At 44.3% G+C, this 23739-nt stretch overlaps 1 protein-coding gene across 1 annotated transcript in view; it reads left to right on the top strand.

Annotated features, from left to right (window-relative positions):
• The first annotated feature begins 813 nt into the window (after nucleotides 1-813).
• Fer1l6 (fer-1 like family member 6) overlaps nucleotides 814-23739 on the top strand; it is a 118036-nt gene continuing 95110 nt past the window's right edge. Inside the window, exons 1-10 of the mRNA XM_060389388.1 lie at nucleotides 814-892; nucleotides 6293-6410; nucleotides 9435-9489; nucleotides 9587-9718; nucleotides 14266-14328; nucleotides 18247-18325; nucleotides 18657-18813; nucleotides 19594-19780; nucleotides 20725-20917; nucleotides 23287-23639. Coding sequence (XP_060245371.1) covers nucleotides 814-892; nucleotides 6293-6410; nucleotides 9435-9489; nucleotides 9587-9718; nucleotides 14266-14328; nucleotides 18247-18325; nucleotides 18657-18813; nucleotides 19594-19780; nucleotides 20725-20917; nucleotides 23287-23639 — 1416 coding nt within the window. The remainder of the gene's footprint in view (nucleotides 893-6292; nucleotides 6411-9434; nucleotides 9490-9586; nucleotides 9719-14265; nucleotides 14329-18246; nucleotides 18326-18656; nucleotides 18814-19593; nucleotides 19781-20724; nucleotides 20918-23286; nucleotides 23640-23739) is intronic.

Genomic DNA, 23739 nt, shown 5'->3' with positions numbered 1-23739 from the left:
AAGTTAGGGCAGCTCAGGGGCCCGCTCTAGATTGTGAAGACACTGCTGGGATGAGGGGCAGGCAGGCTGACTATGGAGTGTGTAACCCTGCCCGTGGAACTCCACCACCTACATCATCAGTCCCACACCCAGACGCACAGGCCCAGGGGCTAGGAGGAGAGAGCAGTAGGGCTGCTGCCCTGTTCAGTGGACACTCTGTAGCCAAAAGCAGTATGTGAGAAGTGGGAGAGCAAGCCGAGTCTCCACTAGGCTCACCTTCTGGGCATGCGCCATGTAGCGTTTGAGCAGGGTGCTTACGGTAAGGCCTCAGCGGGTACCAGAGATTCTTGACCTCAGAACCAGTGTGACAGCCTGGCTCTGGTGAAGTGATGCCTCTGCCAAGAGGACTGGGAGAGTCGGGGTCCTTGTGGTTATAGAGGATTGTAAACTAAGCAGGTCTCCCGGAGCTGTGTGGCCACCGTGGCCACTCTCCCTGGCTCCTCCTCTGCAAGCTGGGCAGGAGACCATTGCTGTCATCTTTTAGAGAATATCATAGCACCTGGCCCTGGCAAGCCAGGAGATGTGAGAGGTGCTGGGCTAGTACAATTAGAGCCTCCAGCCTGCTCCTGTCACGTGCAGTGGTTTCTAGAAAAGGATAACCCGGAGGTCGGGGGGAAGCTCTCCTAACACGTCTTTCAACCCCCACCCTGGGTAGATGAGGGGGCTGGCCCGCCAGTAGCACCCACCATCCCTGCGTGCATGCTTTCTCCCAGCAGGGGCAACCATGCATTTCGATGATTGTATTGATGAGTTTTTCTTCTTTTCAGAAAGGGAATGTTTGGGCTGAAGCTGAAGAAGAAGAAGAAAAATAAAGCCGAGAAGGGATTGATCCTCACCAACAAAGGTGCACAAGGTGCGGTCTGGTGTGGGGTGCTGCCCACTGCGCAAGCCTGAAGGCCTTCCTGCCGGGACTCCCCTTGTCAGACAATGCGGCTGTGTATGGGGCAGGGAGCAGGAATCTTCCTGCTGGCCCTCAGGTTCTTCTGAATCAGGTGTGGGCCTCAGGGAAATCACCCCGAGGCCCAACATCATGGACAAACAGGGGTGGGGTAGACAGCCGCTGGGCCCTGGAATGGGCCATGTGAGAAAGTGGTGACAGGTTCAAGCTCCATTTTTGCCTTTGTTTTCACTGGGTAAGTGACTCAGGAGTTCTCAGTCTCCCATTATCAAATGGGCATGGCATGGCTAGCCAAGCTGACCTTACACAGCCCTGGGGAAGGTTGAGAACAGTTTTCAAAGTAAAAGCCAGGATTCTCAAAGTAAGATGGGAGGAGGCTTTCTATACATTGTCCGATTTAACCCTTTCTTGCCATCAAGATTGCAAGGTTACAGAGACATAACGAGTGAAAATTATGCATGGCAAAGGCTGGCTGCAGAATTTGTAAAGCAAGGGTATGTGGGTGGAAATGCAAAGCCATTGTTAAGATATGAAGAGGGATTTCAAGGTGGCAATGTAACGCCTAAACCACGTGGGAGAAGATAGGTCCTTCTGAAGAAGGCTCTGCCTGTCTGTGTCAGTCAGCTTGTCCTGAGCATGGGGGAGCCTGCTGGGAAGCAGCTGCATTGGGAGGTCAGAACAGGCTGCCTGTGTTTCTGTGCTTTGAATGGATTATTCCTTCTGCCAAGTGAAGACCAAGCTTCTTCTTGGGTAGGCAGTCAGCATAGATGAAATCAAATAGCATCTATGGTTTCCAAGTGGACAGACAGGTCTTGGGTGGCTGCCTGGAGACTTCTACCTAGTGGCTTTGATAACATTCAGTTAAGGGCTGGCGTTCTGAACCTTTCCTAGACTGAAATGGCACAATGGGTATAACTTATCTTCACCCTTTTGAGGTGCTTCATTGCTATCCAGCTCCCCCACAGCCTTAAGCCCACATAAAGCCACCCTTTGCTCTGAGTAAAACCCACTCTGAGAGACAAAACAATGAACACTCATTCATACTGAGACATTGGTGATGATGACTAAATACCCTAGGATGGAAAGGGAGGATAGAACATTTTTAGTAGCTACAAGGCTTGAAACCTAATAGGAATGCTAGGATAATGGCTCAGTCAGTAAATCAGCATGAGGACCCGAGTTTGATCTTAAGAACCCACAGTATGGGAGTGTGCAATTTTAGTGCTAGGGAGGCGGACACAGACATACCCTTGGGGCTGGCTTGCTAGCCAGCCTTGCTCAGTCAGTGAGGTCTAGGCAAGTCTCAAAAGTCAAGATGATGGATGATCGAGGAAGACACCTAAGGTTGACCTCTGACCTCTGCATGCACACACATGACCTGCTTTTCTCTCCGTAGCAGAGACCTTAATAGGAATACTTTTTTTGTTCAATCAAATTGCTAATATGCATGAGAGATTTAAAGGGCTCTGGGTCTTTTCTTGGTCCTTGAAATTAGGTCCTGAGGCCACCAGGTTGACTAAGAGATGGCCCATTCCCTCCAGGGCCTTATGAAATCTACACATACGACATGTTTAATAAGCTTCTGACACCTGCTGCTACTTGACATGCATCATTCATGACCCTGAGCGTTAGATTCTGTCACCTGTATTTCAGAACAGAACTTCTTTTTTAATTTATTTTTTATATTAATTACAGTTTATTCACTTTGTACCCCAGCTGTAGCCCCCTCCTTCATTCCTTCCCAATTCCACCCTCCCTCCCTCATCTCCTCCTAAGCCCCTCTAAAAGTCTTCTGATAGGGGAGGTCCTCCTCCCCTTCTATCTGACCCTAGCTTATCAGGTCTCATCAGGACTGGCTGCAACGTCCTCCTCTGTGGGAGCAGCCATGCCAGGACAGAACTTCTAATGGGCAAGTAGCTTGCCCCAAGGAGTCACGCAGCTGACATGGGGTATGAGCTTTCCTGGCTTGCGGCATGATCTCTGGTCAGGAGTCCACCCTCACTGGCCAGCAGAGAGGAGATTAGAGCAGTCAATACCAGGCATATCAGGGGAACTAGCTCTGTGGCTACTTCTTGTTAAGAGTCTTCGGCCCACAAAACAAACAGGGCAGAGGGCCATCAGCCCCACCTAGAAAGTCAATGGTATCCATCCTGCTGGGAGGAGCTGGCCCTGTAGGGAAGGGACAAACATGGGTGTCCAAGCAGAATCATTGGCTGTTCCTTCTTGGTTTAGCTTGGGAAGATAGGGCTTTTGGTGTGTGCTCAAGCGTGTGTGTGTGTGTGTGTGTGTGTGTGTGTGTGTGTGTGTATTTTGAGGCATTGTGATCATGTAAGAATTGTTACGCTAATGGTTAGAGGCTAACCCATTCCTTCATTAGTTGTTTAGTAAGTGGTAACTCCTGTGGGCACTCATCCATTCACTTACTCAGTGAACATTGGTGGAATACCTGTTTAGTGTCTGGCTCTAGGCTAGGTCTGGTATATAATGTGGAGCTGAGATGGAGGAAAGACAACCTTGGGCACAACTCCTCTGCTTTCCAGTCCCTGCCATTTCTGACTTGTCCTCTTCCTCAGGATGTATATCCAAGATCCCTAAGACTCTTTTCTCAGGTGGGATCTTGCCTATGGTGCCCCAGAAGAGGTCTTAAGGATTGTCTGAGGGAGCCTGAGGTCCAGCTGGCTGTTTCCCTCAGCCAGAAGAATCAAGTTATTCCTCTTAGGCTAACTCAACCTGAAAGCTTACTCTTCTCTTTTCTCCTCTTCCTCTCTCCTCACCCCTCCTCATTTGGGAGGAGCCCAGGAGACCAACTTTATCATCCTAAAGCCGCTCCCGTCATCCTATTCAGTCATGCCACCTGTTCAATATAAGGAGCCTAGAACAAGACAAGAAAAATGAGACACTGGGCTGAGCCGGAGGCTGTTTGGGAGTCTCTATAGATTCCTGGCTCATTTGCACAGAGACTGTTGGCGCATCCACTAGGGGAATCTCTTAGATGTCATGTTCTAAGCAAGACTTTAAAAGTGGAAGAAGGCCACTAGGAAACAGGCAACAAAAACAAGAGCTCCAGTGTGTGTGTGTGTGTTGTGAAGAAAACCCCTATGGATGAGGAGCAGATTAAGTAAGAATTAGGTCAGAAGGAACTGAGAAAGGTCTGGGTCGGCAGAAAACGGAGAAGACCAGGTGGTGAGGAGGAGCGGGTGGAAGCCAGATGGAACAGGACAGCCACACTCAATCATGTGAGGACTTCAGATTGTTTTCTAAATAGGGTGGAAAGCCACCAGGAGGAGGCCTGAAGAGAGGTCTTGTGCTACCATTCATTTCTGTTTTGTGAAGATGACTCTGCATCAATGGTGAGAGAGAGAGAGAGAGAGAGAGAGAGAGAGAGAATTAGAGAGAGAGTGCATCAACCTTGGAGGAAGGGGCCCACGGTCTGTGAGATGCCTCTCCTGCACTAAGCTTGTGCATTGTATAGCTTTTTGAAGTCCCTAAGGATGCTTACTGCACATTTGCATCTATGCCAGCAGCTCTGCACCCATAAGGCTCCAGAGTCTGCAGAGGATGAGCATTTATTTTATCTTGTTGCTGCAAGGCTACAAGGTGCTCAGCCAGCACTAGTGTTCCCCCGCTAACACTTTTGTCCTGCTTTGGCCTGAATTTCCTGATAGAGACTGCAGTGATGCAGTCCCTCTTCATCCAGATTTCCTCTCTATAGCTACCAAGAATCTATGAGGCCATGCCTAGGGACACCAGCTCCTGGGCAGTAGGACGCTAGAGGCCATCTGTCCTCTGATTCAAGGTTTTTTTTTTCTCTGTTTGTTTGTTTTTGGCACAGTTGTCTGGTTAGACCAGACCCCAGACATGTCAAAATCTGAAGGCACATTAGAAATAATTCAGTTGATGTATTTATAGATGAACCTCGTAAGCCTGGGAACAGCTACAGTCTGAACAGGGCAGGGGGTTGGCCTGGCAAAAGCCTCATCTCCACCCCACAGAACGATGCTGAGAAAGCTTGGAACAAATGAGTTTTTGGTATATATTGCGCTATTTTGAGACTTTTTCCTTTCCAATCTCTAGTTCTGCTTTGATTCATGGGGAGAAATGCCTAAATGACAAGATTATTTAAATCACACACATGCATGGACACATGCATGCATGCACACAGGTGCATACACAGGCACTCCAACACACATGTGCACACACATTCAGAGAAAGAGAGAGGGTTTCAATACACAATTACACCTGTAAAAAATCCTGGCAGCTTTAAAAAGTTTTGAAGACACTTTCCTTATTCAACCTTTACTTTATAGAAGGAAAATAAGCCAGGAAATTCCTTCTGGCTCATTTAATCCCCCCTCTTTAGGCTGTGACAGGCACAGAGCTGGGCCACTGCTGTGTTTATCTTCCCAATGACTGTGTGCTATGGTGGGCATCAACCCTGCTTTAACTGTAGATAAGAAAAACATAGAACCAAGAGAAAGTAAGTGACAGGCATAGATTTAGCAAACTTTGGTCAATATCTGGGGAGCAGATATAATCTTGGTACCCAGGCAATGTTCCCGTGAATTAAATCAGAATCTAGGTTAGGGAGGAGTCTAAGGCTAGGACTGCAATCCACTTGCTTGGGTTTGCTGAATTCTTATAAACTTGTTTCCTTAGGGCTTCCTAGTAAGCTGTCCTCCCTGGGGTAGGTAATTTGGTAACCTTAACACAGCACACATTTATTATTTCACAGTTATGAAGCCCAGAATGCCTGAGCTCAACAGCCCTGCGTCGAAGACCCAAAGAACCATTCTTCCCGTTTCCAACTTCTATTCCGTTATTCAGCGTTCCATCACTATGACAAAGTACCTGAGGTGACAATCTGTTAAAGAGGAAGGAAGTATTTTAGCTCAGAGTTTCAGGCCATGGCTGCTTGGTTCTGTCATTGTTGGGCCAGTAGCAGGATCAAACATCACTGTAGTGGTTCATGCTAGAGCAAAGGCAGTTCAGGGATGAGGGCCCATCTTTTCTACAGCATGACATTCTGCCTTTCAAAGCTGGCCAGCACATACAGGAAAGACACTCACTGGGATCTTGCTTCCAGTTTCCTGACTGTTCCATTTACTTTGGAGACTGTTTATTTGCCAAGGTCTTGCATAGATTTCCTTAATTTGTGCACCTGTTTGTATCTTCTCTCCCTTCTTACAAAGGAGTGGATATGCACACATTAAATTGTGCATCTATCCACCTGGCTTTCCTGTCAACACAATATCAAAATCAACAGTGTCAGGGGCTCCGGCGCCTCCCGTGGTGGTGAGCACAAAGTGGAAGCTTGCTTAATTTAACAAGATTCTCTTTCTTCATTTGTTTCTCTAGATGGGGACATGTCTGAAGCACCGCAGGAAGGGTCTTCTCACCAGGAAGGACCAGAAGGAGAGTTAATTCATGACAATGCTTCCCTCACTCCTGGTCCTTCGGCTCCCCCAAAGAGAAGGTACAGTGTTTGGACAGGTAGTCTGTGACCTCACTTTGCACCCAGGATGTGTCAGGCTCTTGGAGAACTGCAGAGAAGACCTAGTTGCTGCCCATCAGGAACCCAAGGTCTAAGAAGGGAAGAAATTCCGTCTTCCCAGCTTCTCTCCGAGTGCCAGCCTCCAGATGCTGGCCAGCCTTGAGCAGAATCCTGGTCCTACTAGCTTCAGGCATTAAAAACCCTGGCTGTGCTGCTGGGAGTTTGGGAATGAATGTAAGAGCAGAAAGCACATTTGAGAACTGTCCCTTAACCTGCTCTTTAATCCATCATGATCCCAATATCCTTAGTTGTTTCTCCCAAAAGGGAAGGTGTTTCCTAAGCTATCAGAAGAAACTGCCATCTGCATGCTGTATCAGTTGACTGTGATTGTAAAACAACACAGAACAAAGCCATCCAGATCAGTAGCTTAATATAAACCTTTATGATTGTCCTTGAGGTCAGTTCGATGGTTTTAGAGGTCTTAGATAGTTGTCAAATTGTTATTCACATGTCTGTAGTCACCTGATATCTTAGTGATTTTAACTAGCAGTTGGTGACAGGCTCATCTAATCCTAGGACCGCTGTGCTCATTTCAGGGCAAAGTGTTTGTTTCAGTGTTGCCACAGCGGGGTTGAGGAGAGTGGAAGCACATGAGGTCTCACGATGTAGGCGCAGAACTAACAGGGGTCATTTCTGATGCACAGAGTTGACCGATGGGAGTTACAGGGACAGCCCATGTTAGAATGGCAGGAGACAATAAGGGTCCATCCAGGAGAGAAGCCAATTGTTGGGGTCACTAGGGTTTTCTGTCTATTGTATTTGTTTATATCAATATCTGATATGTAGTTCATCAAGTCCTTCCATTCTTTTTCCATGCAGGTTTGTTACTAACAGTCATACAAATTAGTATCTCTCTGGGTGGTAGGTCCTGAGCTGGTATTTCTATTCTTTTCTTTCTTTTCTCTTCTCTTATACATTATATTCCAATTGAAGTTTCTCCTTCCTCCACTCCTTCCAGTCTCCCTCTCACTTCCCCTCTTCTCCCAGATCTACTACTCCTCTGTTTCCCTTAAAAAAAAAAAAGGGCAGGTCTCCTAGGGATATTAACTGAAGATGGTGTAACAACTTACAATAAGACTAGCACAGACCTTCATACCAAGGCTGGGCGAGGCAATCCAGTAGGAGAAAGAGTCCCAGGAGCAGGCAGAAGAGTCAGAGACACCGTCCACTCCCGCTGTTAGGAGTCCCACAAGAACACCAAGGTACACAACCATGACGAATATGCAGAGGACCAGGCTCAGACCCATACAGAGTCCGTGAGTGCCGCAGAGCTTGCATTTCTAAGCTGTGACATCATAGTAACATATGTAGGGGCAGGTCAAAAGGAAGCAGGAGACAGTTAGAAATGCTAGGTGGTGATAAACAGAGGTGACACTTAAAAGCAGACATAATTGTGTGTGTGTGTGTGTGTGTGTGTGTGTGTGTGCATGTGCATGTGCATACTGTCACATCTCTGTCTCCCTCTACACTGCACCTTGACAACGCCCATCCCCTCCCTGTGGCTCCTGACACTTCAGTTATTGCTAAGCATCTTCTGTGGCATCACCTGGGATTTACAGAAGAGTGGAGAGCAGAAGAAAGAAAAGGAGTGATGGCCTCTTCTTCCTCCTGGATCAGAGTGCTCTCTACAGATTGAAATTCCACCCTCCCACCTATGTGCTTAGTCTTTCTTGCTCCCTGAGTCCTGAGGAGTTTCTTCTCCACAGCTCTCCCATCACACGCTTACCCTCTTGGGACATTTCACACTTATGCTTTGGATCTTTGCCTATGCACTAACCTTCCTTTCTCTGGACAGGGTGCTAGCTCTACAAGGCAGAGGAGATGGCCTACTCATCTTTATTTTACTCTTAACTATGCTTAGCACTGGGTTTCAAATTGTGAGTAATTGGTATGAATTTGAAATTTGATTGATGAAAATATGAACGATACATACTTTTCTTTACCCTCAGCCCTCAGAGTTAACCATTTGTGATACGAATCATTACTTCAGATAAGGAAATTAAAGTTAAGCCTAAAATTGAGGAGAGTAAACATTCAGCCTTCAGGTCAGTCTGATTCAAAAGCGTTGAGAATTTTTTTTTTCTTTGCAGCTGAGAGTAGTTTTCTATTGGACTGAATTGCAGTCGCAGACATGGACTGACGGCAGGTACACAGTGTCACTGTTAGAAGCCAAAAAAACAAAATTCAATCAAACCAATCTCAGTTCATTTTCCACCCATTGCTGCTTCCGTGGTAACAAGGAGCCTTCTCCTCTGCCCGTGATTATCTAATATCTGAGTGCCCAGGTGCCACACGTATATTTTCAATTACTTGAGACAGACCAGATAAATAAATTCCCTGGGACTGTGAAACTGTGAGATGGCATTTTGGTCATTCCTTCCAATTTTCTCCTTTACCAATCCTTTCAAAAGCAATCACAACACTCAAAATTGCACCTTCTGGAAAGGCTAAAGTGTTCCTGGGTCTAAAACTAGCCAGGCAAAGTTCAACCAATCTTTGCCTCTGATTTTCTGTGGGGTTGTCATTTCTGTGAGGTCAAAATACAAACAGCATGCAAAACCTTACATATAAAAAGTGCTAGTGTTTATTCTTGTGAGACACTAGATTAAACGTCTGTATGCATTCCTTTATTTAATTCTAGCAATTGCTGGAATTAAATGATCTTATTACCCTCATTATTAGGACAGGGAAACTGAGTCATAGAAATCTTAAGTCACTTGTCTACTTATATTTATTTCCCCAGAGATAGATAATCTGTGGTAGAGTGTAAATGGAGGCACTCTTGGGAACTCTTGGGAAACTCTTGGTAAAGTGTCACCGTGTTTTACATGTCTGAAGTTTGTTCTTACTTGAGATAGATTAATTTGCTTGTTGCATTGTCTACTTCTTTGTTTCATACTTGCACGCAGTGAATATAAAACAATATATTAAACTTTACTTTAATAGAGCAAAACTGCTGACTAAGATCCATGACGGAGAGATCAAATCTCAAAACTATCAAGTAAGTGATGAGATCATCCTACCCAGCATCCCCCATGTCTCCTCATGAGACTGGAGAGCAATGGTCAGAGCCGCGTGAGCACTGTTTTGTGTTGTAGATCACCATAACCGTCATCGAGGCCCGCCAGCTGGTGGGCGAGAACATTGACCCCGTTGTGACCATTGAGATCGGGGATGAGAAGAAGCAAAGCACAGTGAAGGAAGGAACCAACAGCCCATTTTATAATGAAGTAAGTCCAGAGCGTCCTGGGGGCCACACCCTCTTCACTGGCAAGGAGAGGAGTGGAGTGTTCCTCCCCGACAGCTCCTTCCCGGTCTCCAATTTAAATTCATAGCACAGTTTGAGCTCTGTCCACACACAGCCCTAAAGTGCTGATAACAAGGCAGTAGGCAGGAGAGGAGAGGAGGCCCACTTTATCTCTCATAAGCTCTTTGCCATTCTTCATAAGCACTGGGTTTGCATCCAGTGAACCTTGGATGTTGGTTAGCGAGACAGTACACATTCTTTTTTTAATATACTTTTTTAATTTATTGCAATTTATTCACTTTGTATCCCAGCTGTAGCCCTACTTTGTTCCCTCTCAATCCCTCTCTCCCTCCCTCCCTCATCTCCTCCCATGCCCCTTCCCCAGTCCACTGATAGGTAAAGACCTCCTCTCCTTCCATCTGACCCTAGCCTATCAGGTCATCAGTACTGTCTTTCACAGTCTTCCTCTGTGTCCTGGTCAGGCTGCTCCCCCTTCAGGGGAGGTGATCAAAGAACTGAGTTCATGTCAGAGACAGCCCCTGTTCCCTTTACTAGGGAGCCCATTTGGATACTGAGCTGCCATGGGCTACTTCTATGCACGGGTGCTGGGTTATCTCCATGCATGGTCCTTGGTTGGAGTATCAGTCTCAGAAAAGACCACTAGGCCCAGATTTTTTGGTTCTGTTGTTCTCCTTATGGAGCTCCAAACCCTTCCAGGTCTTTCTATCTCCCCTTTCTTTCATAAGATTCCCAATTACTCATCAGGAAAATGCAAATCAAAATGACCCTGAGATCTCACCTTACACTCATCAGAATGGCTAAGATCAAGAACTCAAGTGACAACACATGCTGGAGAGGATGTGAAGAAAGGGGAACCCTTCTCTATTGCTGATGGGAATGTAAACTTGTACAACCACTTTGGAAATAAATCTGGTGCTTACTCAGACAGTTAGGAATAGTGCTATCTCAAGATCCAGCTATGCCACTCCTAGGCTTATATCCATAAGATGCTCAAGTACACAACAAGGACATTTGCTCAGCCACGTTTATAGCAACTATTTGTAATAGCTAGAATCTGGAAACAACCCAGATGTCCCTCAATTGAGGAATGGATACAGAAATTGTGGTACATTTACACAATGGAACACTACTCAGCAATTAAAAACAAGGAAATCATGAAATTTGCAGGCAAATGGTGGGAACTAGAAAAGAGCATCCTGAGTGAGGTATCCCAGAAGCAGAAAGACACACATGGTATATACTCACTTATAAGTGGATATTAAGTATATAATATAGGATAAATATACTAAAATCTGCACACCTAAAGAAGCTAAGCAAGAAGGAGGATCTTGGATAAGATGCTCAATCTTCATTCAGAAAGGCAAATAAGATAGACATTGGAAAAAAGTGAAAATAAGGAAAAAGACAGGATCCTACCACAAGGGCCTCTGAAAGACTCTACCCTGCAGGGTATCAAAGCAGATGCTGAGACTCATAGACAAAACACATTCTTCTCCACAGGAGCAACACTGAAATTTTAATTACTGAATTTGAAGTAAGCATACTTTGTTGGAAAGCAAAACAGTTGTGTTTTTCTAAGATGCGTAGAAACTTCAAAAGAAGATTCCAAAGAGGGAAGTTTCTGAACAGTCTCTCTTTATAAATAAAATGTTATTTAGTAAAAAATATGGCAGAGTATACAATAACATGTAGTAGAAAATCGTACTTCCTTCTAATGTTTGGACTCTGAGAGGGATCCATTCTCATGATATTGAAGAATCTTCCAGAGAGATTCCAAGCATGTACAGGAATACAAATAAATGTCCCAATGGCAGCACTCATTTACTTCTCCTGGGCCTTGTTCTTTTTTACAAAATAGTGGGCTCTGGGACAGGGCACAGCTGGTCACATAGGCCAAGCTCACTTCTGCTTCACAGCTGGAGAATTTCCCATTGCTTCCATGTGTCTTAATTTGCTAACTGTTTAGGCTCTCATCTACACATACTAAAACGTTTAACAATTGGCTAGTACTTACAATATACTTATGTGGCCTAAATGAGGACCAGAGCATAGGCCTTTAAAGTTGCCTGATACCAACTGCCTGTCAGCATGAAATGAATTGCTAAAAAAAAAGAAAGGAAAGAAAAAAAAAAAAAAAGCTGCAGAGTTTTCATTACTACCCTAATGGTAATCTACAAGGGAGACAGGGACAGCATGGATAATGACATTACCTGAAAATCCCCAAATCACATTTGAGCTGTTAATTCTTTCCTCTTTGACAGTATTGCCCCTGAGCTTTCCAGATGTCACTTTCCTCTCTCTGTTCCTCTCCTCTGTCCTTTTTTTTTTGGCACAGATGTGATATTGAAGTGTGTATGAGAATTCTCAAAAGCTACAAAGCCCCTATTCACTTGTTAAATGTTAGAATTATGCTGCCAAGTCTTGGCTGTAAATGACATTAAATTGAGCCCAAGCGTAGTAGATAGGAAACCAAAAAAAAAGAACAGAAGGCAAACCCGGGACATTTGTCGTAACTTGTCACCTTCAAGGCACAGGTCATCAGGTGTTGGAGGAGGAAGGAGGGATTGGTGATGACTTGCTAGCTAGCTAGCAAAACAGGTGCAGGTCCAAAAGTCAGTAAGAGGTTAGAAACTGAGCTGAAGGCAACAAACATTGGAACATTATCAGCCCAAATGACTCCCCAAATATCCATCCTTATCAGAGTGAAGAATGTCATTAAAGTGAAATTTTCACTTGAATTTTGAGTTAGAATATGTAAAAAGTGTGTGTGTGTGTATATATATATATACGCACATATATATTGTATGTATATATATATATATACATATATACACACACACATATATATGGACATTACTTATGAAAATTTCTTTAAAGGTCATACCTGTTTTCTTATTAAACAACATATAGTGAAATCAATATCATCTTTAAGTTTATTTGTTCATTGTGGTGCTAGGGATCAAACCCATCTGCTAGGCAAGAGTTCAACCATGGTCCTCAGCTGTGAGGACCACCATTTTGAAGATCTTCTAGCACAGCACATGGTAGTTTATTTTTGCTTTCCTATTTTAGTCTAGGAAGGAAGTGTGTTAGCTGTCAGTTTCTGTTCTTCCCACTGGTATGTTCATCCATAGCTTATCATTTTTTCATATCTACAGCTCAGAGCAAAGGAAAGAACCCAGGACACAGAAGTGTCCCAGTCCTTCCTAGCCCACCACAGTGTTCTTCCTCCACACGACCACCACACAGCAGCAGCTCCCCTGTCTTATGTGCCTTCAAATTCTACAACCTTGTCTGAGAGGACCATGACTCAATCTTGATGATACTTCCACTCTTTTTCTAATCCTTTCTTCAGGAGGCTCAAAGCGTGGCTCTAGAGTCAGAAATAGCTAAAATTATTAATCCCATCATTATTTCTTAAGCTTTTTAGTGATCAGTCTTCCTACCTGAAAATTTGGGGATCCATCTTTAGAATTCTTACATTTTCGTTATCTGTCTGTGAGCATGTGGACTTGTGTACCGTGGTATACGTTTGGAGGTCAGAGGACAGCTTGCAGGAATCAGTTCTCTCCTTCCACCATGCGGATTCTGAGAAAGTGCCTTTATTCACAGAGACATAGTGACAGACCCATGGTAATTCTTTAACTCTGGAATTTAACATTTTTTCCAATATTAAAAATCTCTATCATTCATCTTCTTTTCATCCTTCCATGTTTAGTCTTGGTAATCTTACAAAAATGTTTGAAACAGAAAAAAAAATCCTGAGAAATATTTTAAATGAGTTCATACAAAATTAAAAATACTCAAGCATACCATTTCCACCTACCAGAAGAAGAAAAAAAGTGAAGAACTAACACTATCAAGGGTTGGAAAAGATACAGCAAAAACCAGAACGTAAAATGCCTTTTGTGGTGGTTTGAATGAGAATGTCCCCCTATAGGCTCAGGTATTTGAACAGTTGGTCCTTAGTTGGTGTCATTGTCTGAGAGAAGTTCAGGAAGTGCATCCTTACTGAAGGAAGTGTGTCACTGGAGGTGGGTTTTGAGGTAAAAAGCCTTGTGACTCTTCCAGATTGTTCCCTCTGCTTTGTGTCTGTGGTTGACATATGAACTCTCAGCTTCCTGCTCCAAAGCCAATCTTCCCTACAAAGACAGATTCTTGTCCCCCTGAAACTATAAGCAAAAATAAACTTGTTTTTCTACAAGTTGCCTTTGACATGGCATTTTATTATGATTATGTATAAGTAACTAATACAGCTTTCTCAGGAAAGAAAGCATAATGCTATGAAAATTTCACATGCACATAATCCATGAGGCAAAAATTCTACTTATGTCTGTTTTAGAGGAATAATTATTCTATGTAAGAATGTTGTTGGTGGCATTTTAAATATCATATATAACGTAATATACAACCAAGTGAAAGCAACCACAGTCATCTAACCCATTACGGGACAAGGCCCTTAGACGTAAACTGGGCATCGATGACCGAGATGAACTTCATGTTTTACAGTACTTCGTCTTTGATTTCGTCGGACCCCAAGTGCATCTCTTTGACAAGATCATCAAAATCTCAGTGAGTACACCATTGGAGGTGGTGTTACTGGGGAAATGCAGGAGAAGTGAGGCACTGGGGTTGTCTGGGACAGCTTGGCATGGTTAGGGATGCCTGCGTTCAGGGGGATGAATAAGGGCTGGTGAGCATGGAGGCTGCAGACCAAAGTTGACCATCCCCAGTATGGAGGATTTCAGGAGGGAAAACCATCTCCAGGGAATCTGCGCTTCTTGGAAGCAAGAGGTAAACCACAGCAAACTTTTGCTAAGCGGATGTGGGAATAATGGAACATATGCTACAAATGACATCTTAATTGACTGCCATTTTTCAGTTACATTTTTAATCAAGTTAATGTTATGTTTTCCTCTTCGGATGATAACTATATTAATTAATCACAACCGTCTTTTCTCCTAGTTAGTGAGAAATAGAGAAACAGGAGTAGAAACTGGGGAGGGACCCCATACAATAGTCACATCACTGATAACACCGAATGAGCAGAGCAAATGGTTTGGAGCATTTTGGCATTCTTGAAAGTTGCCTCTGAGTGTTGACCTCAGGGCCTTTCCAGATGGAATTGGTTCTGCTGGACAGATCTTTCTCAGCCCTTCCAGGGAGGGGACGTTTATCCCAGGGAGGGCAGATTAAAGAGGAGAAACAGTGAGAGCTCCCTGGGCTTGCTGGGGGCATTATCCAGGTATTTGGGTGGCAGGGGTGGGAAGGAAACATACAGATGGTGAAGCCATATTGTCCCAAATGAGCACAGAACTAGTGTCAATTGCACACTGTTCAGCAGGGGGATAGAGAACAGTGGGTGGCAGATGGTGACGTCTATCACTCAACCTCAGAAAACAGCCACATCTTCCACGAAGAGGGGTGTGAGACTGGGTGTGCCTGAGGGGGTAGGGTGGAGGTTGGAGAGTGAATAGGTGCTATGTTCCAAAGACTTCTCAAATAACAGAACTCCTTTCTTTCTGTCCGTAAAAGTACACGGAGAACAAGGGAATGGTTCCCTCAACAGTCCCTCTGATGGGAATCTCGGCTGACATGCATCTTGGAAATCCCCTTCCCTGTCCTGTTTTTAACAACCACTCTCACACTAGGCAGATGCATAAATGCATACGTGATGTGACCCTTAACCTCAACTGAATGTCAGTAAAGTTCTGTCTTAAGGCCTGGGTCCTAGTGGTACTATGATCCTGTCTTTCCCAGGAGCATGTGAAGAATGTGACTCTTGAGGAATGAAAATTCACCAAGAGGCAAACATTCTTAGCATTTGGATTTCAGGCGTGATGGCAAGGATGCAGAAGTTATTTCGGGAGCTGGGATGGCTCCCAGGACTCTGTGCCATCACTCTAGCAGCCACCTGATGAGACTGTCCCTAGGGCAGCTAAGTTCATCACCAGGTCTTTAAGTCACATCATAGACAAGAGTCATGACTGCATGTAGGACACCTGGAATTTTAGACACAGGATCAATGGTGATTTGCATGCCTCCTTCCTTCTCTGAGAGAAGACACTGTTTCCCTGTTCTTAAATGACTCCAGGAAAGAGAGACCAGAGATTTTAAAGAAAACACCTTCCCGCTGTGTTTAATATGGTTTTCCCTGCTAGTTCATAAACTGAAAGCCAGGTGCCCAGAATGAATTCAGTGTTAGAGAAAAGAGAGATGACTCAGAGTCATGTCTGGTTAGCACGTTGACAGCTGTGAGTCCTTGTATTAACCACTGCAAAAGCTTTTTCTGACCACGGCAGAGAGCAGCACAGATGTATATGTGCGAATGTATTTAGAAGGCAGTTTGACCTCATGAGCATTTAGCAAAATAACAAGAACAGGTTCCCATCTAGGGCCCGTCATTTCCCCGTCCTTGGGCTTTTGACTAGCCTTGTATTACTAGGCATAAATTCTCTCCTGAGGAGCAGTCTTCAGATTCAGTGAGAAAATGTTTGGCTACCCCCATCAGATCATGCAACTGTTATGTATGTAAGAGCAAACCAGTCAAAATGCACTGTGAATGAGAGAGGGACTCATGAGGCTCCACCCCTAGCTGAGGACCTTTTGGCAGCTGATGGCTTGTGGATGAGGGAGCGTCATTATTCGTAGGGAGTATGGCCACTGATAGGGTGCCTATGTTCTAGTGGCTAGCCCCACGCCCAAGCACATATAACCAACGTTAATCAGATCCAATGGGATCTACAAAAGAGGAGTGGGGACATGAATTTGGAAGGCAGACATGTTAGAGGGTTCCAGGAAGAGTTGGGGGAAAGAATGAGTGTGGATGTGATCAAAATCCATTGCATATTTGTATGAAATCCTCAAATAATAAATCAATAATGTTGTTAAAAAGGGGTGGACTATGATGAGATGTTCTTGGTATAATATGCCCTGGTGATATCATAGAGGATTTTCCTTTAATGGTAGCCCAAGGAACCTTGAACTTCAGGATGCTGTTTGTGACATCCCCAGAAGCCTAGTAATGTCATAGCCAATCTCAGTAGGCTTAGCTGGCTCTCAGCCAGTGGATGGATACCTTACAGAGGTTTCCTGACTGATTGGAAGAATCATTTGAGAGTCTTGCATTCTATCTTCCACAGGGACCTTTATCTCGTAAAAGGAGCTTGAGACAGGCCTTGGGGAGTCATGTTAGCCACAGAAAACAAGGCCAGTGACAAAAGCAGCTTTTTTGTGTATGGCCTTAAATAGCTCCCCTACTGAAGCCAAGCTGTCCTTGCTTTCCCTCTGTTTTCTGACACTGGGAAAATCACAGCCAGAGAGAGTGAGAGAGCCAGAGAGAGAGCAAGTGTGGGAGAAAAATAGGAATGGCTGTCATTTCTCACGTCAACTGAATTTACTTTTTCTTACTGCCTCTGGCAAAAGGAGCTATTCAGAAGATACTAGACTTTACCACTCATCCTTCTTTAAACCACTCATTAACTCACCGACTGTTCAGTGAATATCCATTATGAATGAGGCACATGGTAGATAGAATACACACTGCCCTTGATCAAGCAAATCTTGGGATTTATAGTTAGTAGGAATCTCAGAGGTGCCTCCTTGATGACACAGAGTTCTTGGGGCCCCTGGGTTCCAGTGACTGAGATGTCACTAATTCTGGAGAATGACCCTTTCATTGCTGAGAGATTCTGACTAGTATAAGAAATAGCTCCCTTAATTGTGCTGGAGTCTCAACCTGTTACTTAAGAACCATGCAGGGAGCCTAACCCATTTTCTAGATGCAACATTCCCCAGATTTGAGGGCACTTCGGTCACACCGTCTTCTTACTGACAGCTCCCCTTTTCTGGATTAATGACTAAATTATTCCAGGGTTTCCATCAGCCTCCCACACACTGTGACTTCTAGGCCTTCCTTCAGGACTTCCTCGGGGGTGACACCAGCCTTTCAGCAGCTGCCATAACCAAGCTGGGCACTCGACTGATTTCTAACCAGGAAAAGTACTGTACTGTGTGGAAGTCACTCTGCTGTGCAGTACCAAAACATTTCCTGGAAACACCTGATAAGTTCTCAAAGAGTTGTGGAAAGGGTTTTAGAGGCTGAGGGAAGAAGGCACAGTGGCAGCTCAGATCTAGGACAGACGCTTGGAGGAGGTGACACTTTCGCCATTGAAGGATGGGTCAAGTTTGAACAGGGAGAGGTGGGTATTGAGGGGTGGCTTTGCAGGTTGTTTGATTAAAAAAAACCTCTTGGGAAACGAGAGTGTTAGGTGTCCTTTGGCAGATGAGCTGAAAAGTTCCTGGAGAAAGAGGCACAGGTGAGACATAGGAGGTCACGCTGGGGGTTGATGGCCAAATTTCACTAAGTCCCACACAAGGTCAAACCCAGACAGGAGTCAAGTCCTAGAAGTCTCTTCATGAATCCTGCATCCATTTCACAGATGTATTCTCAAAGACAAATGAGTTAGGTTGGTACTCCATCTTTTGTAGGTCTTACATAACAAGCTGATAGGAAGCATCCTGATTGGCTCTTTCAGAGTGGACGTGGGGACGGTGTACAACCAGCCTGGTAAGCAAGCTCCACTTGTCCATCTTGCCTTCTGACTCTTCTTTGGTTTACTCACTGGTCTGCAAAGCTGGGGTTTTTCTGTGTGGTTCACTAGATTCGAGGTCTCCCAAATACCTACAGTAAGTTGAAAGAGAAAGTCAGAGAAGAGAGTGGGAAGGAAGAGAGGAGGAGGGAAAGGAAGAGAGTATGGTAGCCTGGGGACTGGGGATGTCTGGGAATGTCTACTATCATAAGCAGAAGCGGAGGAGGCCAGGAGTCTTCAGGTATGGGAAGGGAGCAGGGAGCCACTGTCCCATCTGCAAAGAATGTTACTTACAAGATGTGTTCCTAGGTCATCAGTTCTGTGACAAGTGGGCACTGCTCACAGACCCTGGGGACATCAGGACTGGCACCAAGGGCTACCTGAAGTGTGACATCAGTGTAACCGGGAAAGGAGACATCTTAAAGACCAACCCCAAAACCTCCGATGCCGAGGAGCAAATCGAGAAGTGAGACAGATCCATCCAGAGCCATAAAAGAGAAATTATATATATGCCCCACTCTGGGTCTCTTTCCTCTCTCCACTGCTTTCTCTATGGGTGTGTGAGTGCTGTCAAGCTCATGGCTCATCCACCAGAGACTCTGCTCTGTCAGATGCCTAGATGTATCTTCTCAAAGCCATGGACTCTTTTGGGAGTTCGGATTCTGGGACAAGAACACTGTTTCCCCATAACAGATTATTTTAGAAAAACCATTCTACTACTACTACTATTATTATTATTATTATTATTATTATTATTATAGATTATCATATATTGTATCTCATTCATATTGACCCCCTTTCCTCCCTTCTGCCTCCCCCAGGTCAAACCCCTCTTTCCTATGCCCCCCACTTTATATCCTTTTTGTCACTATTTAAAAAAAAGACTATTTAGCAGCAGGTGTCTGGTCCTCTGGCTCTTACAGTCTTCCCCCTTCTTTTATGTTCCCTGAGCCTTAACTGTATGCATTATGTAGATAAGTCATTTTTAAAATTATCTGATTTATTAACATCTAACTGTTTTTTTCTGTGAAAGAATCATACTTTCAACCACTGGTTTATGACAAAAAAAAAAAAAGAGTTAAATTCTAGGGGGAAAAAAACTAGAAGAAAAATTTGGTTTAGTGATGTATACCAGTGTTTTTCTATATCCAGATTTCTTTTTCCTGTCTTCAACCTGTACCTGCCTTTTCTTCCTCCTCTTGACTGACAAGCTTTTTCATTTTAAGATTTTCTTCTCTCTCTCTAGGAACCTTTTGATCCCTCAAGGATTTCCATCAGAGAGACCTTGGGCAAGGTTCTACGTGAGATTGTACAGAGCAGAAGGGCTACCCAAAATGAACTCCAGCATTATGGCAAATGTCACCAAAGCATTTGTGGGTGACAGCAAGGACCTCGTGGATCCCTTCGTGGAGGTGTCCTTTGCTGGGCAGACGGTGAGGAAACTTTGTTACCTATAGTGGTAATTATGTCCTGCTCTGAATCCAGAACATTTTTAATCAAATGAAATTAAGTTAAAAGTGACTCTGAGAAAATCTTGCACAAGAAGTGTAAGAGTTAGGAACCAGAGATACAGAGGTTGCCCACTCACGCCTCACTGGGGATCCTGGAAAAGAGCTATGGCTTTATGTGTTGCAGCTTAAGGCCAGGAAAAACATCTTTCCTCATCATGGGCTACCTCTCTAAGCAAGGACCAGGCCCTGTAGAATTACCACTCTCTCCTGGCGCATTTCACAAAGTTCCAGGCAATACCTCTCCTACCTAACCCTAGAAACCACTGTTACTTTCTCGGGAGCCATTGGAAGAATCAAGGCCTGCTTCATGGTCAAAACTGCATTCTGCCTCACTGGACTTTGGAACTTGGGACAACATGGGCTTTCAAAATACGTCCCTGTCCCTTCCCATCAGAATGAGTGAATACTGGAGTGTTTCTAACTTGGGTTAAGTTTGGAGGGAATATAGGACATCATTTCTGTTCTATGGCAAGGCAACTGAGGCCCAGGCTGCAGTGTCGATTCACTCAAGGTCATGCCTGACATTCACCCTGGTCTTTGCACAGGCATGAGCTCAGGAGCTAGCTATGCCTGCTGCTCTCCTGGAGGCGCGTACAACAGCTCCTACTTACAGCATAGGGGCTCAGGTCAACACTTACCTGAGTAAGCTTGAGTAGAAATTTCCAAGGACGGTGATTCACCTTCCCCCCAGTGCCCCGCACAACATCTATGCCAGCAGTAATGTTAATGGAGGGTAGTTGGTTTCACGGGCCTCAGGGAAACAAGGCCGCGATTATTGCCAATTCCCTTCCGATCCCCAGGCGCTTCGAAGCGTTTTCCTTAGTCGTTTATTTCTATGGCTCACATCCCCCTGGCTGTACTTTTAGGGACGAACCTCCGTGCAAAAGAATTGTGCAGATCCTGTGTGGCATGAACAGGTGGTCTTCAAGGAAATGTTCCCTCCCTTGTGCCGGAGGGTGAAAATTCAGGTGTGGGATGAAGGCAGCATGAATGACGTTGCCCTGGCAACCCACTTCATTGATCTGAAGAAAATCTCCAATGAGCAGGATGGGGATAAAGGTAGCGTTTCCTGTGTCTGACTTGGAAGTGTGTCTCCAAACCATAGTTACCTTTACATAGGCATGTAACAACACCTTTCATGAGTCTGGGTCTGGCCTGGTTAAGCTCACTGATGGAACCAAGCTCTGATCCTATGTCTTCTATGACTCTTTCTACCTAGCTGTGGTGTGTCACTGTTCTTTTAAGAAAGTGGAATGCACATACAACCAAAGGTTGCTAACCTAAAATCTATAGGACAGACATGTCCTGATATATGTCTATGTATGGTAATGTGTGAACAGTTTTTTTGCATGTTTCAATGGGTTTCCCCCTACATAAAAATTATGTCCCCAGTCGCTTGATGGGAATGTGAGAGCTTGAGAGCACAAAGGTCTTAGCGTATGACTTGACTTCCGGAGTCCTATTACTGTGTAAGAATTTCTAAATTAACTCCTGTTTAAATTTATGACAATCTTTCTCTGTACTGCAAATGTGTGTTAATTGACAAATAAATACACATACATACTTGTATACCACATACATATATAATTAAACGGTCAAATGCAAGCATACATTTATACACGTACATGTTAAATAGATCTTAGCATATGTCACATAAAGATGACATTGGCATGGTCATTTTTAACTAGATGAGTCTTTTCCAAAAGTGGAGACTTGTGTGTTTTTATGTCCTTTACAGACTGACATTACAAAAAGCTAGCAATGAATGTATATTGTCTATCTCTTCGTATTACGTCAGCATTTAACATTTTATGTAAAAAACTCACTCATCCATCTACACTTTCTTAACTAGTTGTTAAGATGTCTTATTCACAGCATTTTAGAAGCCTCTTGATGGTGCTCAGAAAGACAGATGTTTGTGCTTTAGAAGTAGGCAAGAGGGACCATAAAAATCTTTCTATCCTTATAACAATAATGTTTCTGCTTCTTTAAGTTTACTCGAAGGAGAACAGAATCTGACGGATAGAATCTAGTCTGGAGAAGTCAGAAAGAAGATATTTAGGCAGAAAGATGCTATACTACACACACACACACACACACACGTTTTCTTGGCAACTGTGAGGAAACTGATGAACAAATTATGACCTCCTATTTCTTCACATCAGTGGGGGTATGTCCTAAGGGCACATGGGAAACACTTAATAGATATTATCCTTTTAATCTTGATAGGTGAGTTAGGCACGATCAGCTTTGCCTCCATAAGAGGAAACTGAGTTACAAGGAAGTTAAGAAATTTGCCCAGTCTCATGCAGCTGAAAAGTCCCAAACCTGGAATTTGAACCTACACAGCTGAGTCTTTGGAAACACCATGCTGTTTTGCCTTTCAGAATGGATCATGAGATTGACACTGTAGGTCAGTGGCAATCGCACGGGCCTTGAGTTTGATTTCCAGTAGAGAAAAATAGAGGTATGTTGTGTTGACAGAGGTTCTCATGGTGCCATGTTTTCTCAGATGGTCTAGATTCAGGAGAGAAAGTCCCTCCGGCAGGAGTAAGTTAAAACCACCAGGTCTTATGTTTAAGAAATATATTTAAACCTTCATTTCTCACCATCTCTACCACCCTTCCCTAGTCCAAGCTATAGTGTCCTTAGCTTCCATGATGAAATGGGTCCCAAAGAAGTTTTCCCACATCCATTCTTGCAAGTTTTCACCTTCATATGGTAGTCACAATGGTCTTAAGCAGTGGTTCTCAACTTTCCTCATGTTGTGACCCTTTAATACAGTTCTTCCTTTTGTGACCCCCAACCATGACATCATAGTCATCATTATGTCATAACTGTAATTTTGTTACTGTTATGAATTGTAATGTACACATTTGCTATGCAGGTATTTGATATGTGACACACAGCCAAGGGGCTGCGACCCACAGGTTGGGAACCACTGGTCTTAAGAGACATGGTTACATTATCAATTCAATAAAATCCCTTAAAAATATTCTTAATGATAGTGAGCACAACTCATAATGAGGCCTAAGGCCTCTCACCTGTCCAAAGTCTTCTTTCATATCTCTAGTGCCACACTCTTTCCAGCTGGTTAATAGCCCTCCTACCCTGTTCATCCCTCATCAGCCCATCATTTGTTCCTCCAACAGAAGATGTGTCCTCTCCATGATGTTTATTCTGTTAAACATTTCTTGTTCAGTCTTTGTATTTGCTTGTCCTCTGCTCAGCCCCATGATTGCCATCTCGCATGTTCCCTAGTTCGTGTTAGGAACGAACATTTGATGGCTAAATGGTGACAAAAGGTACATAGTGGCCTCCCTAAAATGTGAAAATGTGTAAGTGTGTAAAAAAAGAGAGACTAGGTGGAAAATGAGCAAAATATTGTAAATGCATAGCCAGTTACCTAACACTCAGGTCTTTCCTAGGCTTTCTTCCAACTTTTGGACCTGCCTGGATTAACCTGTACGGCTCCCCCAGAAACCACAGTCTGATGGACGACTACCAGGAGATGAATGAGGGCTTTGGGGAAGGTGTGTCCTTCAGGGGCCGGATCTTGGTGGAAATTGCTGTGGAAATCCTCTCGGGTGGAGCCCAGGAGTCTAAGTTCTCCAAGGCTCTGAAGGAGTTGAAGCTGTCTTCCAAAGACAAAGACTCCAAATCTTCTAAAGGCTCCAGTAAGGACAAGGCTGACAAAGCAGATGATGGCAAAGCCCAGCAGGCTGCTGACAAAACCAACTCTACAGAGGTGGAGGTGGAAACTTTCACTGTACCCCCAGAGGTAGGCCTGAGCACTGCTCCTCTGTGCTTGATGGTCCGGGAGCCCAGGACAAAGGGAGACAGCATTTGTCACAGGCTCCAGAGACCCCTTCGCAGGTCTC

This window comes from Meriones unguiculatus, chromosome 8 (genome assembly GCF_030254825.1).
Source record: "Meriones unguiculatus strain TT.TT164.6M chromosome 8, Bangor_MerUng_6.1, whole genome shotgun sequence".
Lineage (NCBI taxonomy): Eukaryota > Metazoa > Chordata > Mammalia > Rodentia > Muridae > Meriones > Meriones unguiculatus.
The sequence above is the reverse complement of the archived record's forward strand: the minus strand, read 5'-3'. Positions and strand labels throughout refer to the sequence as shown.